At 37.8% G+C, this 17,306-nt stretch overlaps 1 protein-coding gene across 1 annotated transcript in view; it reads left to right on the forward strand.

Annotated features, from left to right (window-relative positions):
• Positions 1–2,973: 2,973 nt before the first annotated feature.
• Positions 2,974–17,306, forward strand: part of arhgap42a (Rho GTPase activating protein 42a) — a 425,370-nt gene continuing 411,037 nt past the window's right edge. Inside the window, exon 1 of the mRNA XM_028800283.2 lies at positions 2,974–3,428. Coding sequence (XP_028656116.1) covers positions 3,275–3,428 — 154 coding nt within the window. The 5' untranslated portion in view covers positions 2,974–3,274. The remainder of the gene's footprint in view (positions 3,429–17,306) is intronic.

Here is a 17,306-nt window from a genome sequence, read left to right on the forward strand (position 1 = left end):
AGGCAGGAATTAACTCAGCTGATTAAATGCTTATACATGTAGAATGTTTGGTCCCAGAGAAAATTAATTCTTAGACTAAGATGATTAATTTACATTTTCCTGGATTATTTCTTCAACCAAAGTCATCTCATATGCCATATATCTTACTCTGTTTTCTCAGAAAGTACTGTGTTCTGATGCCATGTGAGTCATAGAACATTTGAAAATAATTTCACTAAATTTTTCCTTCAATTCTGGACTAGTTTTGCCACTTGCAACTGTCTTAGAAAAGTGTGCAGATCTCTCTCTCTTTAAAAGCAATTCTACAGTACATCTGACATGTAGGTTACTGAAGGACAGGACTTCACATGTTATTGATACTTTCTTTTATATCATTATTTACTGTTTTAATCCAACAGCTCATTGTTTAAATTGAATATTTTTAAGATATGACACTTGATTTTCACCCCTTTTTCTTGTCAATGTTATTTTACTGTCTGTTGTGCAAAATATTAGTTCCTGTGCAGTAAACTGAGTCCTTTATTTTGGTAATGTAAATTTCCTAGTACTAACAGTGAGAGGAATCATTTTGAATAAAAATTAATACTACAAGACTGTCCTATTACTATGTAATGATTCCTAATTTAAAAACCTAATCAGTAAACTTTCAAAATTCAAAATTCAAAAAATACAAAAAAATAAAGACTTTCACTACCAAAAACTATATTTTTAAGCTTACAAAATTAAGAAGTGAGTGCAATATGGCTATTTGGATTTATTTCTCTTATTTCTTTACTCATTTTTAAGCTGTGTTGCAGTATGGACTAAAACATTTCAAGTGTATAGACAAACTGTAACATGTTGAATTTTTTTGAAGGTCCATACTGCCCAAATTTGATTTTCCTATTGTGAGGCAGTTAATTCCACCCTTCTTATATTTTATAATCCTGGTCCTTTTTCATAACAGAATTCAAAGTTGTGAAAGTCTGTCCAAGGAGCAATGGGAAAAGAGTAACAACCAAAAAAGGATTTCACTGAAGCCTGTCAAAGAGCAAATTCATAGACACATACTGTACTGCAGTTATTCATACCAGGTCAATTTATAGTCATGCCATTTAAAGGGACCCATAGCAACAATACGTACACAATAACTTAAAACCCATTATACAATTTCCATATAAGCCAATTTCAGAGCACACTAACTCATTAATTTGACAGCTCAAGTATATCTGCCATTGAATCATTGTTCCGTGGAAAGAAATGCTGATTAACACAAGGAAAGAATACGCGTATATATTTTTCAAGGAAGAATGGGAATTAACATCAGGTCCAAGAACTCTGAGGCAGCTACTAAACCATCCATCAGTGAATTCACTTACCAAAGCTACATGTAGTAGTTTGTTTTGTAAATGACAGGCAAAAACAGCTATAAAACATGGTCTGACTTGCACTCACACACTGGATTATGACAATCCATTTTTTCCAGATCAGATTTAAAGCTGGTATTTGGTCCTTGTTTTATAAGGTCTAAAACAAAAATGTCCCACTCTAACTAGTCACATGACTGAGTGCCCTTAGGTAACAATTTATAATGGCATTTGCAAAAGACATATTACAAATACAGACCAACATACAGTAAATAGCATATAATGCCTGAATTATAACTTAAGAAAATACTTCTTGGTTCAAACAACTGACATAATTTAATTGACTTCTTAATATGATTAAGTTAAAGCAGTGTAACACATAGGCATTTTAATATCCTTATTTATCTGGCTAACACCTTTACCTAAGGCGACTTAAAATCAGAATACATTTCATTTATTGAGAACCTTATCAAGTAGTGGTGTATTAAATACCAACAATTAATACTGTGCAGTACAGTCAGGGCAAGGACGGGATGGCAAAAGACCAAGTTATAGATATTAGAACAACAAACCGGGAGCAGATGAAGTGCCACAAAGCTGTCTGAAACCGTAAGAGAGCTGAGCAGTAGATGGTTTAACTTTCCCCAAGGTGGCGCCTTAAGGTCTGATGTTTAGTCAAAGATCGTTTCACAGATTGAGAGCAAGAACTGAAAAAGAGTGATCCTTTTCTGCTCTTCTAGAGAGTAGTGGCACATTAGTTAGGTGGGCTGTGACAGAACTAAGGGTTTGAAAAGGAAAATATACAAGTCAAGAGCATGGTGATAGTGAGAAGCAGAGCCATGTAGGTAGCTATAGCACAGGACAAGCGTTTCAAACTGAAACCAGCAAAATGTAAGAAACTAGTATAAAGAAAAAACGAAGCAAAACAGCTGTGTGCATTAAATAAGGGACAGAATAATCCAGGCAGGTTGCTAGCTGCCTTAGGGATGCCTCTGAAAGATAGGAAAGCAGCCACAAGGCATAAATAAAGAAATAAAGCAATTTACGCAGTGACATATGATACAGCTGTAATCACATCTCAGCCACTATGGAGAGATCTTGTCATACACAAACATTCACTATTTAATAACCGCATATCGAAAACCATTTTTAGCAGTTTGGAAAAATATTTTGACTATATTTTATTTCTAACATTTTTAGAGAGCTAAAAGTATGCAGCGTCAAATGACTCTAGTCACAACTATATTACCTATCTCTGCTGGTCTAAAATTGCGTTAGATGCTGTACCCACATGGCCCATTACTTAAGGCAAGCGTTGTAGCCTATGTGTGTAATTTGTGAAAGAATGATAATGTATAATCCTTTAAAATTAAAGTACGTTTAATAAAAAAGAAAAAAATGACTTTACAGCTTCATATGTACAAAGTAACTGTATATTCCAGCTCCAAAAAAAAGTTATTAAAACATGCAATAGCCGTTCGCACTTACAAGAAAAAACAGTATCTAAATGAAGAATTTAAAAAGGGGCTGTTTCTCGCCTTTTCCTTAAATTGTCCGTTTTATTAAATGCCTTCAGGGAAGAGCTCTTTTAAATGCAATCACATGTGAGAAGCCGCCAGGAGTCAGTCAGTCACTTAAGGACTGGTTAAGAATGGCTCTCCAAAGTTGATCACGTAGAAACTGACTGAGAAAAAGTACCAACAGAAAGTGCCGGAAGTGCCTGAGAAGGGGGAAAAACTTGAAAGCGGCTACAATGTAAGTCACCGCAGCGGGACAATAAACGTTACACTTTTTTTAAAAAGAAGAAATCGCAAGTTTCAAACAACTCCGTGCTTCTCTGGGACAGCTCAAGGAGCCGCTTCTCGGGAAATCGGGATTTCAGACTTTTTTTTTCGTCACCCGCTAAAGTTTGCTTTCCCATATGTACAATGGGTCTGCCAACACTGGAGTTCAGCGATTCTTTTCTGGACAGTCCTGACTTTAGGGATCGTCTGAAATGTCACGAAATTGAGTTGGAACGAACTAACAAATTTATTAAAGAACTTATCAAAGATGGAAATATGCTCATCAGCGCGTTAAAAAGTAAGTGAAACGCCGGAATGCAATCTGTGTAGGTTACTGGATCTTAAGGTGAACACAGTTTTGAATGACTGAGATCAGCAGCGCTCTCCCATTGGCTGCAGCTACAATACTAAGACAGAGGTGTCCTGAAGTTAATCGTGTAGAATGTTGTTATAAATAAACATAATACGGTTTACATGTAGTTTAAATATAATATTTAAATATAATAGTGTTTAAACTGCTTGTAAAATATTTGTCCAGCAGTACACCTATGAAAAGACTGCTTATAAATTTTCCCGTAAAAGTTTAAGGCAACACTTCTGCCTGTTCGTTTTAAGCATTTACCCGATTTAACCATGTTTTTTCAATATAGTATAATTTAACCATATTAAGGGTTATACATTCTACGAGTTACTGAATTATTTAAATTGGCTGCATATACTGTTCATTTAGGTAGAAATAAACTTTTCTGTGTGTTTCTACTTGTTTTCGTACAGTATGTAAACCATATAAAGTATATAAAAGTATACACATTCATGTTTATAGTATTCGATGTTAGCATTTCATTGTTTGCATGTGTTCATAATGCATTCGTTTCCCCGTATCATTTAACTATGTATCACTGAATGTAATTTAATCGAACAATTTCTGCCCCTCTTTTTAAGTGCGATTCATTTTAGAACGCCATTCGTTAATTTCTGGAAAATAAAGAAAGACTGTAAACTAATGAAGCAATCACAGAACATTCATATATGTTCATATTGTCAATGTTATTTAGGTGAAGTGAAAAGTGCTTTCATCATGTGGGGGCAGGACAGCATTGTGCTGGAGCATTGGTATGGTGAACTCAAGAATTCACCGATGTTGCTCGGTTATTTTCCTGTGATTTTAGTGGGTATACTGTTAATACCTTTAACAGTTAAAAAAACGTAGAATGAATCTAACCAGACCTAAACGGATAAACTAAAGAAAACGTCTGTAGACTTAGGCAGCCCGTGTTACTGTTACCCGCGTGGGGCTGTGTAGTGAAAATTACAGTAACGGGTGTGCATATTGAACACTTACGGTGTAGAAATATGTTTGTTCCTGTCAAAAGAAACTGTAGTTTCACATAATTCTTTGTTACTCATTGTTTCCTTCTACTCGTCCTTAGTTTCTAAACTGCCCCAGAACTGCTGAATTAAAGCTAGCTTTCTTGTGCTAGTTTATGTTTGACAGTGAAATCACGTCACAGGCCCCGCCTTTACAGCCTATTAAATATCTTCGGGATTACGTCAGCACGCCTCGCCACCAACCACGTGACGTGCGCACCCACTGCAGCACATTTGTCTTGTGTAGTGTAGTTCAATGCAGTCTTGTAATGCAAAGCCCCATGTGCAGTAGGCAGGGACCGTTGAGAAGATAAAACTCAAAGGGCCATCTTCCACTTTTAAGATACATTTGGAATAAGACAAGTTTCGGAATATTTGCAAAATGAGATAACTGCATTTGCAAAATTGTGCATGCATAACCAATTCACCCACATGCAATTATCAACTCAATGCATTCTGGGCTCATGTAGCCTGACAACCCTACTGACAAAAAATACCTGGATGGAGTACTACCCGTTCAATACTAAACCAGTTTAAATAAGTTAGTATACTTTGATGTGACTCAAAAGGTATGTGTTAATTCTAAATACACATATATGAATAACAAATATAAGGAGGTCTGGATGGCAATTTCACGTATTTGAAATTTTTAATACAATTCTAAGTAAAGTTTTAGTCCACACTTTTTTAAAAATGGCATTTTTTATTTTAGTTTCATAGTATAAAAAGTAAAGCAAAATGACACCTTTTATTGGTTAACTAACAAGATTACTATATGTAAGCTTTCAAGGCAGCTCATAAAAACATGACAACATGCACGGTTTCCAGGAAGCACTGGGCCCTTCTTAAGTTGCCTGAAGAAGGGGCCTGAGTTGCCTCAAAAACTTGCATATTGTAATCTTTTTAGTTAGCAAATAAAGGTGTCATTTTTGCTTGATTTCTCATTGTATCCATAATGGCTAACATGGTACAACCCCCTACTACCATAGTTTCACAGTATGATTATATTAAGTAATTATCATTATTACACAAATACTTGAATCACCTTTTAGATAACAAGTATATTTCAAAAATGTTGATACCCATGCTGGAGTTAAGCTGGGAGAAGCCTTAGACCAAAAAATTTATGTTTATATGTATAAAGATATTTTGGAGCAAATAATCTTATATATACTAATTCTTCAACAATAATATCCTTCTTAATTTTTATTGCCATATGGTGATGTATTTAAAACCCGTTGTTGACTATAGTGAAGTGATGGTGGCTATGGCATATTGATATGGTACAGAACATTTGCAATGTAATTGAAAAGTAAGGTTTAGAAATAAATAGCATGCCTTCAAATAATCATTTACAAACAGCAGTCATGATAGTGGGGAATTAAATCCATGCTATGCAAGCGTTCTGTCTTCTGGGTAAAACTCTACCCAGAACTGTAACCATAAGGAATTAAACTTAAATAAAATAATAAAAAATTAGCCTCAGATATGTCCGGGAGGTACTACATTAATACGGCACTTTTAAGTTTCAGCTTTGTTGATTGTTTATTTCATTTTATTTTTATCACACAAGATAATGCAACATAACATTTTTTAAAAAGTTTTGTGTTGATACCCCTTGAAATGGTTTAATCAGTTCATTTGTAATTTGTAATTTCCTTAGCCCTGCTGTTCTTCCTGCATCAAATAAGTAACAAGCACTAATGTATTCTCAAATAACTTTAAATAGCAATGTGCATGACTTCTTCTGTCTTTGCTTTTATTCAGATTTTAATTAGGAAACTATACACATGCAAATGTACATCTAGACAAAACATTGTGTACAGGTGAAACTGCTAATGAAGTTCCATTCCCTTGTGACAACACTTGACTCTGCAATCTGTTTCATTTGTCATTGTATAACTTGTGAAGGACAGGCTTGAAACTTTTTTTGCATTTATTTTTGAATCAAGTGAAAATGATTTAGTGGCTGTAGACTTGCTTTTTATGCACTTTTGTATCTTAATATTGTGGTACAGCACCTGACATCTCTTGGAACTTTGTTTGATTCTCAGATGTGCTGTCAGCTCTTAAGAGTATGCATGTTCTCCTGTGTTTGTATGAGTTTTCTTTGTAGATTCTACTTCTTCAGCCACATTTGAAAGATATCTAGTTGTGGTGATTGTCAAATCAACATGGGCCTAGTGTGAATGAATATGGCTGTGTATGTTGCTTTCCTAGAGTTGGAGAAGTTCTGCTTGATAGCTGATGCTATAGGATAAAATCTCATACTATGCAATCAATTTTTTCCATTTAATTATTTGGTAAAACAATAACAATGTGTGAATAGATTTTCTTTACATATATATGTATCATTTTTGCCAAATGACTTACAGTGCATTGCACTCTTATGTGTTACAATTAGAGATCCTAGTAAGAGGTTTTAAATATACCAAAAAAATACAATTTGCTCTCCTGTATACTGCATTTCAGGAGATATTAATTCAGAAGAAGCTATGTCATTTTATTTCAGTGATGTTGGTCTTGCAGTTATCTAATAAAACACTTGTTGCAATAATATGCTTTTTATATGGTAATTACGATGCAATTGTCTCCCATCACAATATCATACTTATTAATTTACACATCATCACAATGTGTGTTGCAAAGCTGACAAGAGTACAATGGGCAGATAAAAAAGATTTGAAATTGAGCAGTTGTTGGTCAAAATAGAAAAAATAGCACAGTTTTTGTAATTAGTCTATCTTTATTTTATAGAACTAATTTGAAAACAACCAAAGTCAAAAAGGAGTTAACAAAATTACAAAACTTATGTTAAAAGCAGTCAGTGTTGAAAGGTGTAACCACTCCATTCACAAAGTGTTCTAGATAGATAGATAGATAGATAGATAGATAGATAGATAGATAGATAGATAGATAGATAGATAGATAGATAGATAGATAGATAGATAGATAGATAGATAGATAGATAGATAGATAGACATAAAGGCTAAATTCAACAGGAGACTAATTGGAGCAAACAGAAAAAAGTAAACATATACTGTAAAACTGTCAAACCGAAAGTAAACAGCATATTCACTTCATTATACAATAAAGATACAAATTGAAAGTTACAAGAGTTCAATTAAGTCAAATTAGTTTTGTTTACTTGTGTAGTAAATCTCCAGTCTAGAAATTTGAAGATCACCTTGAGGTAAGAACTGTGTTCCAGCTGTGCATAAATATCTGGTGCCCTTTTTACCTTCCACTGCCATTTCTCTAATTCTTACGCATTGATTGTCTTTGACAAGATACTCTTTTTTCTTTGAACCAGTAGAATTAGTTCATGGATGGACAACCATAACAGGGCAGATGATACCATTGTGTTAATGTTTAATCTTTGCTATACAACTAATTTTGCAATAATTTGTATACAAATGTTAATTGTAACTCCTAAATGTTTTCTGGTTTTGTTTAACTGTTTTCCGTCATCTCTAGCTGGATGTTTTCTAGTTTGTAGTTCCCTTGCACATGAAATGGCAGAATTGATCATAAAGAGCTATTACAAAGCAAGGCACATACATCCTTTGAAACGTATTGTAACTTTAAATGTGAGAATAACACTAATGAAACATCTAGCTAATTTTAATATTGTTAAAGGAATACTCCTTCCAAAAATGTATTTTTTTTAAATGTTACTCATCCCATGTAGTCTTTAGTGGTGGCTGAGAAAAATTTAATACAATGTTTTCATGGGAAAAGCACGTAACAAAGATTCAAACAGAATGGGACCCAATAGTGACCAATGCTGGACAATGCAAACAATGTGAAAAACGTCCATGGAGAAAAGAAAACACATTTCCTGTAACTTGTATCACACAATCCACGTGTCTGTTATCCATTGATATGCTAAAAACTTACAACATGCAAATATGTTTTGCTAAAGTATAATTAACTAGCCAACCCGCGGCGTACCATACGCCACATAACCAGGCCGCTTTTTTAATGATTTTTAAGCACAGGGAAAAAATTAACATTTGAAAAATCCGTAATTTAATAAACGACCAAGAAAAGTAACATTGTAACAATGCACGTTTGCACAGTCCACATGCACCTGTAAACCACATAGACTTTTCATTGTTCTTTGCGGTTCTGGCTGCTTTTCTATATATAATCCACCAAGTCACCCAACCATGGTAGTAGCGAGGGGGGGGAGTGTGTACAAAGGGCAGGGACGTAATCAGTGCGAGCGTATGACCCGCACTTACTGGGAATTCCTCGTTCGTGGGGAACAATTGCAAGCCCCGGTTTCCAGCACGAATGGGGTTCAACGGCTTACCCATGCCTCTCTGCGCCGGGTAGACACACGTTGATCCATTCAGTGTAGCACGCGTGCAGTTACCTGATGCAGGAATCTGTATAGCATTGAAAGAAGTGTTGTTTCCATGAAATACATTTGAAGCGGTGGCCATGGAAGGCAAATGAACAGTCAACACGGCTTACAGCTGGATTGATGCCGTGTTTTGTGTCACCCAACCATGGTAGTAGCGGGGGGAATGTACAAAGGGCAGGGATGTAATCAGTGCGATTGTATGACCCGCACTTACTGGGAATTCCTCGTTCGTGGGGAACAAATGCAAGCCCCGGTTTCCAGCATGAATGGCATTCCACGGCTTACCCACGCCTCTCTGCGCTGGGTAGACACATGTTGATCCATTCAGTGTAGCGCACGTGCAGTACGGGACATCCAAGGGCATCACAGACCTGTTAATGCTCAATCTCACGCATAATTATTTTTATTGAATGCTAAACACTTGTGGAAAGACACCGTTGTCTAAAAGGGGTTGGTCTGAGGATACAACAGTAAGTGAATGAAAAGATGGAACTCTGGAGAGAGCAAAATACAACACAATAGCGAACCCGCGGCATAACAAACGCCGCATAATTATTTATTGATGGCGGAACACTTCTGGAAAGACACAGTTGTCTAAAAGGGGGGGGGTTTGAGGATACAACAGAAAGAGAATGAAAAGATGGAACTCTGGAGAGAGCAACTCTGGTTTTGGCAGATACAGGCATATCTTTTTGAAAGTTTGTCCCTGTGCCTTATTAATTGTCATCGCAAATGCCAATCGAACAGGAAATTGTCTTCGGGTAAAAGTAAAAGGCAAATTTGAATCTGATGGGGTCAGGCATATCCAGGGAATAAGGAGAGTTTGTGAGGTAGCAGCTGTGATAGTTTTACACTCCAGTACATTGCGGTGAATGGTGGTAACAGACAGTCTAGTGCCATTACAAAGACCTTTTGCAGGCAGGAGGTTTCTGAGAAGCATGATGACGGATCCAATTTTAATTTTGAGTTTATGTGGAGGCATGCCAGTAGGAGTAAGACTATTAAGAAATTCCTCGGGGAATGAAAGTTGATCTGCAGGATCATCTGTGACGATGGAGTCCACGCTCGTGAAAGTCACCTTGTTGTTAGGGATAAGTTTTAGCACTTGTTCATTAAGGTATAGCGAGTCTTCGTTGGTGACGCTTAATATAGCTTGCGTGCTGAGTTGTTCCAGAGTGACAGTTGAGAAGTCGATGTCGCCATACAGTTGTTGAATGGGATCAGAAATTAAAGGAAAACAATGTGAAGACAATGTCACAGGTGTTCCATTTATCCCGTCTCCAACATCTAGGAGCCATTGTGCGAAATGTTCTTGTTCAGGAAGAGCTCTCATATTTGTTGTCAGTGTAAGAACATGCATGTGACGTCACAAAGGGTGCTTGTTAATGCAACTGGCGACAGTAAGTGCGTGGGAGCCACGCATAATGACGGGGAGAATTTGTCGGGAATCTCCACCCAATAGTATTGTTTTGCCTCCAAAAGGCTGCGTGTGACCCGTGAGGTCACGTAATAACCTGTCAACTGCCTGGAATGCGTATGCGTGTGTCATTGGTGCCTCGTCCCGTATAATAACTTTGGATTGTAGAAGATGTTGAGCATGCGGTGAGGAAGGTTTGATGTTACATGTGGAAGTAGTATTCAGCTTCAACGGTATTTTAAAAACAGAATGGGCAGTTCATCCACTCGGTAATAATGTTGCAGCTATTCCTGTAGATGCTACGGTTGCAGGAATGTCTCCCCTAGCTCTGATGGTATGAATCAGGGTTTTGTACACAAAGGTTTTCCCTGTTCCTGCAGGACCATCTAAGAAGAAGCATCAGGGATAGGAATTGCTATATGCAGCGTGTAAAATAGTATCAACAGCGTGTTTCTGTTCTGTGTTGAGTTTGTCGTAGTGTTCTATAGCGTGTGAGTGTTCAGCCTGAGCATCGAAGGTGGGAGATGAATGACACAGTGGAGGAATGTCAGTTGGGGGTAGGTGTAATTTGTGCAGGTTGAAGCCATGTGGTTGCAGGAATTTCTATAACATTGAAAGAAGTGTTGTTTCCATGAAATACATTTGAAGCGGTAGCCATGGAGGGCAAATGAACAGTCAACGTGGCTCACAGCTGGATTTGGACCGCAGCACAGACCAAAGCGAGTGAGTATGTGTTTGATGAGCTGTTCGAGTTGGCGGGCAGTGCTCTGAGGTGCGTTCCCTATCACGTGGGAGGAGGGGTAGAGTTTCTGGGTGGGGCTTCGTTGTTCCTTTCCCATGGTTTTCGATGGTGGACGCGGTCGGGTGTCGTAACCGAAAAGAATAATGAAAAGTCAACGTGGCTCAGAGGTGCATGTGGACTCCTAGCACAGACGAAAGCGACTTACGGGTTGGTCGGTGAGTTGTTGCGTCCGGGCACATGAGCAGGCAGTGTGAATGCTTAGAGAGCGAGAGTGGACACGGGCTGGGGAATAAGGAGTGTTGGTGGGCGGGGAAACATTTTCCGTGTTCCTGCAGGACCATCTAAGAAGACGCATGTTTGTTGCGGAAGCGAATTGCTGTATGTAGCCTGTTAAACAGTTTGCGATGGTGCACACGGTCATATGTCGTAACTGAAAAGTTAACGTGGCTCAGAGGTGCATGTGGACTGTAGCACAGACAAATATAAATGACGCCGTGTTTTCTGAGGCGTCGCGTCCGAGTTGGTGGGCGTGGCTCTGCGAGTTGTCGTCGTATCCAATGGTCTTAGAGTTGGTGGGCGTGGCTGTCTTGCGTGCTTTCCATGGGTGTCTACTTGTCGGCGGCTTAGTGAATTATATATATAGATACTTACTTCTGGAAAACTCAGTGTACAATTTAAACAAAAAAGGCATATTTCTGTAATACTGTGCTGTGATGTCATGCTTGCAAATCATCATGGTGCATTGGGAAAAGAGTATTCATGTAGACTAGCTGCACAGCAAATTTCCAGGAAAGAATTTGGTGACTGCAGCATATTTGTTGTGAAAAAAAGCTTTGACAAATTATCAACAGAACCTCTAGAGGTCTGTAGAACAGAAAGTGTTGATTCCCATGTGTCTGTAAGGAGTTACAAAGGAATTTCTGATGAATTTGAAATTAACTGTATCGCATAATGGAAAACAAAAGTGGTCTACTCTACTAAATCCAGCTAAGCAAAAGACACTCAGATAGAATAGGACCCCATTAGCTTTAGAAAATTCAAATGTGTTTCTTCCACAGTCAATGAGAAGGAGCACGAGTCTGCTGTTGAAAAGTATGTGTCCCTTCTTGGGAAAGTAAGAAGTGGAAAATCTTTTCTTACAAAAAAATTTAATTGTGCAAGTGACCTTTGCTAAAGATCATCCTGGTGCAAAACAACTATAACCACTATGAATGGCACTAACTCAAGACTGCTGTTGTACTGGAGAGTGTAATGATGTGATACTACATTGGTGCTTCAGGGCTGGGCAGTCTGCTATCAGTAAGTCAGTTATTAACACCAGAAAGTATTCTTGAGCATAGTACAATTAATACAGAGTATATTACGTTATGAATCTTCTAAGAGGTGATGGTATAAAACAGCCAAATCAGTTCAGCAACAGAATAGAGACTAAAGAAAGAAACAAAGAGATTTTTTCTAATATCAGACTCCATGTCCAAATGTCTATCCTCTTGAAATGCCGAAGGGAGATTTGTAGCAGATGACACATGCAAGGAAATTCTTGAAAAATCATACAGCTGAAGAAATTCCATATGAAAACATGAAAATATTCTATCTTAATCAATGTACAGTAAATAACTGGGAGACAGAAATAACATGTACATGATGTTATTTCTGAACAATTGGAAAAACTGGGTGTTGAAGTTTGGGCCTTCATTTACTTTACATCACTGCAAGGAAACTGCATTTTTGCTTAATTTGTTGAAACAAATATATGCAAAGTAATTTGTGTTTGTTTTTAGATCACATTTCCACTTTCAGATGTGTTAAAATATTAACTTTTGCATATTTTGCATCCCTACTTTTTGCATATACTTTATATACATTTTTCTGAGTCTGATTTCTCTCTTTTAGGGATTCAAAATGTCTTTTAATTGAATCAGACACAAGGCATTAGACAACCCAACAGAAGTACAGCAGTCTATTCTGGCTGACACACACATTCATGCTTACACATACACAATGTGAACAACTTTGGCATTCAGAATTAACTTACAATATCTGTGTTTGGAATGTGGGAGGTAAATGCAAGTGAACATGAGGAAGACATGCAAACTCCATATCAACAATGATCAAGTCAGCAAATGAACCCAAGTTCTTGGAGTTGTGTGTCATTAGATTGAGACATGATTTACAGCATTTGTATTGATCTGATTTACAATCATTTCTTAATTAAGGTGAAGGTTTAATAGTAAAAAACCTATGAATTAGCCACCAGATAAATTTTATTGACAGACCCTAAATTTAGTTGTGATTTTAAAGATTGATTAATATGTTTAACATGAAAAAAAGTTCTTTGGATTACTGTATATGTTAAGAATTTTAACCAAGGGGTTTAGATTGCTTAAAAGTATTATTTTAAATTGAAATATCTTCTACATACCATGTGTAAAATATTGTGCCTTTCGTTCTAATTACGTTATTAAATAACCAGTCAATGTTAATTTGAAATAATAAATTTTGTATGAAATTTCACCCTACATTTTGCTTAATACAAAGCAACCGTTTAAATATAATGCACAGCATTCTGAAAAGTACTTGAGAGGAAAGTAATATACAAAAAGGAAATAAAAACAAAAATACAGAAATACTAGTAAATTATAAATCATAATAGGCTTTCTCTCAAAATGAAATAAGAGTATTATAAAGGCAAAAAAAACATAGAATACTATGTACAGAGTTAAAAGAAAGACATTTTAGAATATGTTGTATAAAGGAAGAGATGCAGTAAAAGCAAAATCTGTCACAGACTAAATATTCAATATAATTTTATAATTTAAATGATAATAACTCTTTGGAAGAAAATATAAATGTAAAGTGATTAAAAAAAGTTAAAAGTGGCACAACATAAAGCAATACTTTAAAATGCTGAAGGAGTCACTTTATATACTGAACCAGAAGTCATCTATGCTTGGACAATATTTAAAACTTTCTGCATTTCAGAAAATACACTCTGTGTCAATAACATAATTATACTAAAAAGCAGACTTTTTATTGATCTGGCAAAGCTGGTTAACATAGCAAGGTGTGGAAAATAAGTAATTTTGCAAGTTTTTTACTTTATTTAAAGTATATGTATTAGAACTCTGTAAACTTGTGTAATCATAGAACTTATAACTTAGATCATATAAGCAGACACTTGTATTGCCATTACAGCACACCTAACTTACAGGATATATCCATCAGGTGGCCCAAAGTGACTGCATTACATATTAGCTATACACATGTGACGTTAGGAAATGATTGCTATGTTGACTGCAGAAATGGTCTCATATCTGTTGGAAAGGATCTGCTATGACAGTACCTCTTTTTTCTGTGACATGCAGAGCTGAGAAGCCCAGCTGTTTACTGTCACGTAACTTTACAGAGGTGGGACACCATTTATGGTTCCTTTGATTGCCATAGAGCAGTGACAATGTCTAGATGGATATTATTTATTTGGCTGATGCTTTTATACAAGGTGCCTTACAACATTTATGATACAATTGGTTACATTTCTTTTTCATTTTCCAATTGGAGCACAGGCAGGTTAAGTGACTTGCTCATGGTCGCATAGTGCCAGTTGCGGGATTTGAACCCACAACCTCAGAGTTTGAAGTACAAAGCCTTAACCACTACACCACACTGACTGTCATACTGCTATGCTGTCATGAAGTGGCACTGTGCCATCTTCAGTGATGATTCCCATTGAAACTGACACATGTAGATGACCCAGACAATGATGAACAGAATGTGTTATGATATGAAATGCTGTTTAGTTATAGGCAATTTAACTTTTTAATTAAACTACCAGCAGAAATCCAACTTATGATTTTGTATTAAGTCTGGCTAATGCAGTTTTTCAGCAAAATAATAATTAGTCACACAAGGCTACCACCTCCGTGGAATGTATATGTGATATCATTTATAGTTAGCTGCACACCCTGTGCGGACTATTGAGTTAGTGCAGTAGCAGCTGCATAATGGTAGACTAGAAATGCCACAGGGCACCCTCTCTGTTCCCATGCCATGACACACACTGTAGTTGTTTGCACTGTCTCTATATATATACTGTAAAATCCAATGTCTGTCGGTATATATGGCCACTTTTCATAAGAGAACTACTTAATGGATTTAGATTGGGTTATTTTCTATAATTTGCTTGAACATTCTAGTTGATTTTGCGACTTCTCTCATCACGCCAAGAATCATAGTTCGCTGGTAGGAGCGATATATTTGTGCTAATCCGCGGCAGAGGCAGCAGGCCCGAGGTGAGAGAGAAGTGTGAAGTCAGGAGTGGGGAGCTGGGCAGAGCCCTCCTCACTGTCCTGTTTCACTACTACGCGGGCAGAGCCGTGGGGGACGGCTAGACATACATAATAGAAATGACCCTTCCCCTGCTTTTTCCAGTTCTGGATCAAAATACTGCTCCTTTACTCTGGTTATATAATTATTTTGTATGCCTGTATATTTCAGTATTTGCAGTAATTATCATCCTCCTCCTCCTCATCATCATCATCTTCATCCTCCATTTGAAACAAAGAATATTAAATTAATGACTTTGCCAAATACTCCTATTGCAAGTTATGGCTGGTTTGTTTCTGGCTGACTGACACCTGATTCAGAGATTAACCCAGTTAGGTTAAGAAACTGTAGTGATTGAGGGAGCATCACCTTTATGATGTCAGATAAAATACTACATGGGATGACTCTGTATTGTGCATGTTATATTTTTAGAATTAACAAAAGTAATTGTATTTTACTATTTTGCACAACTTTAATTTGGATTAAGTGGGTCTGAGAATGAATGAATGAATGGAATTAGCCCACTATGTTGGAGATTGTGAGTGTGTGTACATGTTCTGTGAACAATATAAAATGTTAACTCTGGAACTTCAGTTTTGTTCTTCAGTGCCACATAGAAAACTGAAAATCTGACAAAATACATATTTTTTTGTTTTATGCAAATTCCCTATCAAGAAAGGGAATCCTCAATAGGATCTGTGATCACTTGCTCACCTACCAACGACCAGAACAGTCTGGTTTTACGCCTAAGAAGTCTACCATCGACCGCATCCTGGCACTGAGGGTTCTCATGGAGCACAAATGTGAATATTGGCAGAGTTTCTTTGCAGCCTTTGTCAATTTTCGTAAAGCGTTCAACTCAGTTGATCGAGCTGCCCTGTGGGACATCCTAAGGGTTCGCTGGATCCCCTTGAGGTTGCTGGATATTATGGCCGGGCCTATACACTGGTACAGTGAGTGCTGTGCAGAGTGGAGGCAAAACCTCTGTGTTTTTCCCAGTTTTTCCCAGGGGTGTGTTCTTGCTCCTACTCTGTTCAGTGCTTGTATGGACTGGGTGTTGGGTAAGGTCGTGGGGTACAGTGACTGTGGGGCATCTGTTGGTGAAGAAAGATTCACGGATCTTGACTTTGCTGACGAAGCTGTGATCTTCGCAGAGTCAATGGAGACTCTGACCGCGTCGCTTGAGAGACTGAGCGAGGAGTCTGAGTCTCTGGGCTTGCGAGTGTCCTGGATAAGAGCCAAGATCCAGGCCTTTAATGACCTCTTAGGCACAGCCTTCAGCAGTGTGTCTGTCTGCGGAGCGAGTGTCGACCTTGTTGAGAGGTTTACTTATCTTGGCAGTGACATTCATGTCTCTGGTGACTCTTCCTATGAAGTCAGTAGACGGATTGGGAGAACATGGGGGGTCATGAGGTCGCTGGAAAAGGGTGTGTGGCGCTCCAGATATCAATGCAAAAGGACGAAGGTCCAAGTTTTTAGAGTCCTGGTGCTTCCTGTCTTGCTATATGGTTACAAGACATGGGTGCTATCCAGTGACCTGAGATGAAGACTGGACTTGTTTGGTACTGTGTCTCTCCGGAAAATCCTTGGGTACCGTTGGTTTGACTTTGTGTTGAATGAGTGGTTGCTCATGGAGTCCCGAATGAGGCACATTACCTGCATTGTGATGGAGCATCAGTTACGGCACTAAAGCCATGTGGCGCGTTTCCCCGAGGGTGATTCAGCTCGTAAGATCCGCAGGACCCAAGTGGCTGGACCAGGCCAAGGGGTCGCCCACATAACACCTGTCTGTGACAGATAGAGGGTCACTTCTGGAAGATGGGACAGGACCGTGTGTCTGCCTGGGGGGGTTGCCAACCGGGATCCCGAGTTGTTTCATCGTGTAGTGGGTGTGGCAATGCATTGTACCAATGCGTGCTCCCCAACTTGACTTATGCAAATTTAGTTGTTTAAA

Source organism: Erpetoichthys calabaricus, chromosome 4 (assembly GCF_900747795.2).
Source record: "Erpetoichthys calabaricus chromosome 4, fErpCal1.3, whole genome shotgun sequence".
Classification (NCBI taxonomy): domain Eukaryota; kingdom Metazoa; phylum Chordata; class Cladistia; order Polypteriformes; family Polypteridae; genus Erpetoichthys; species Erpetoichthys calabaricus.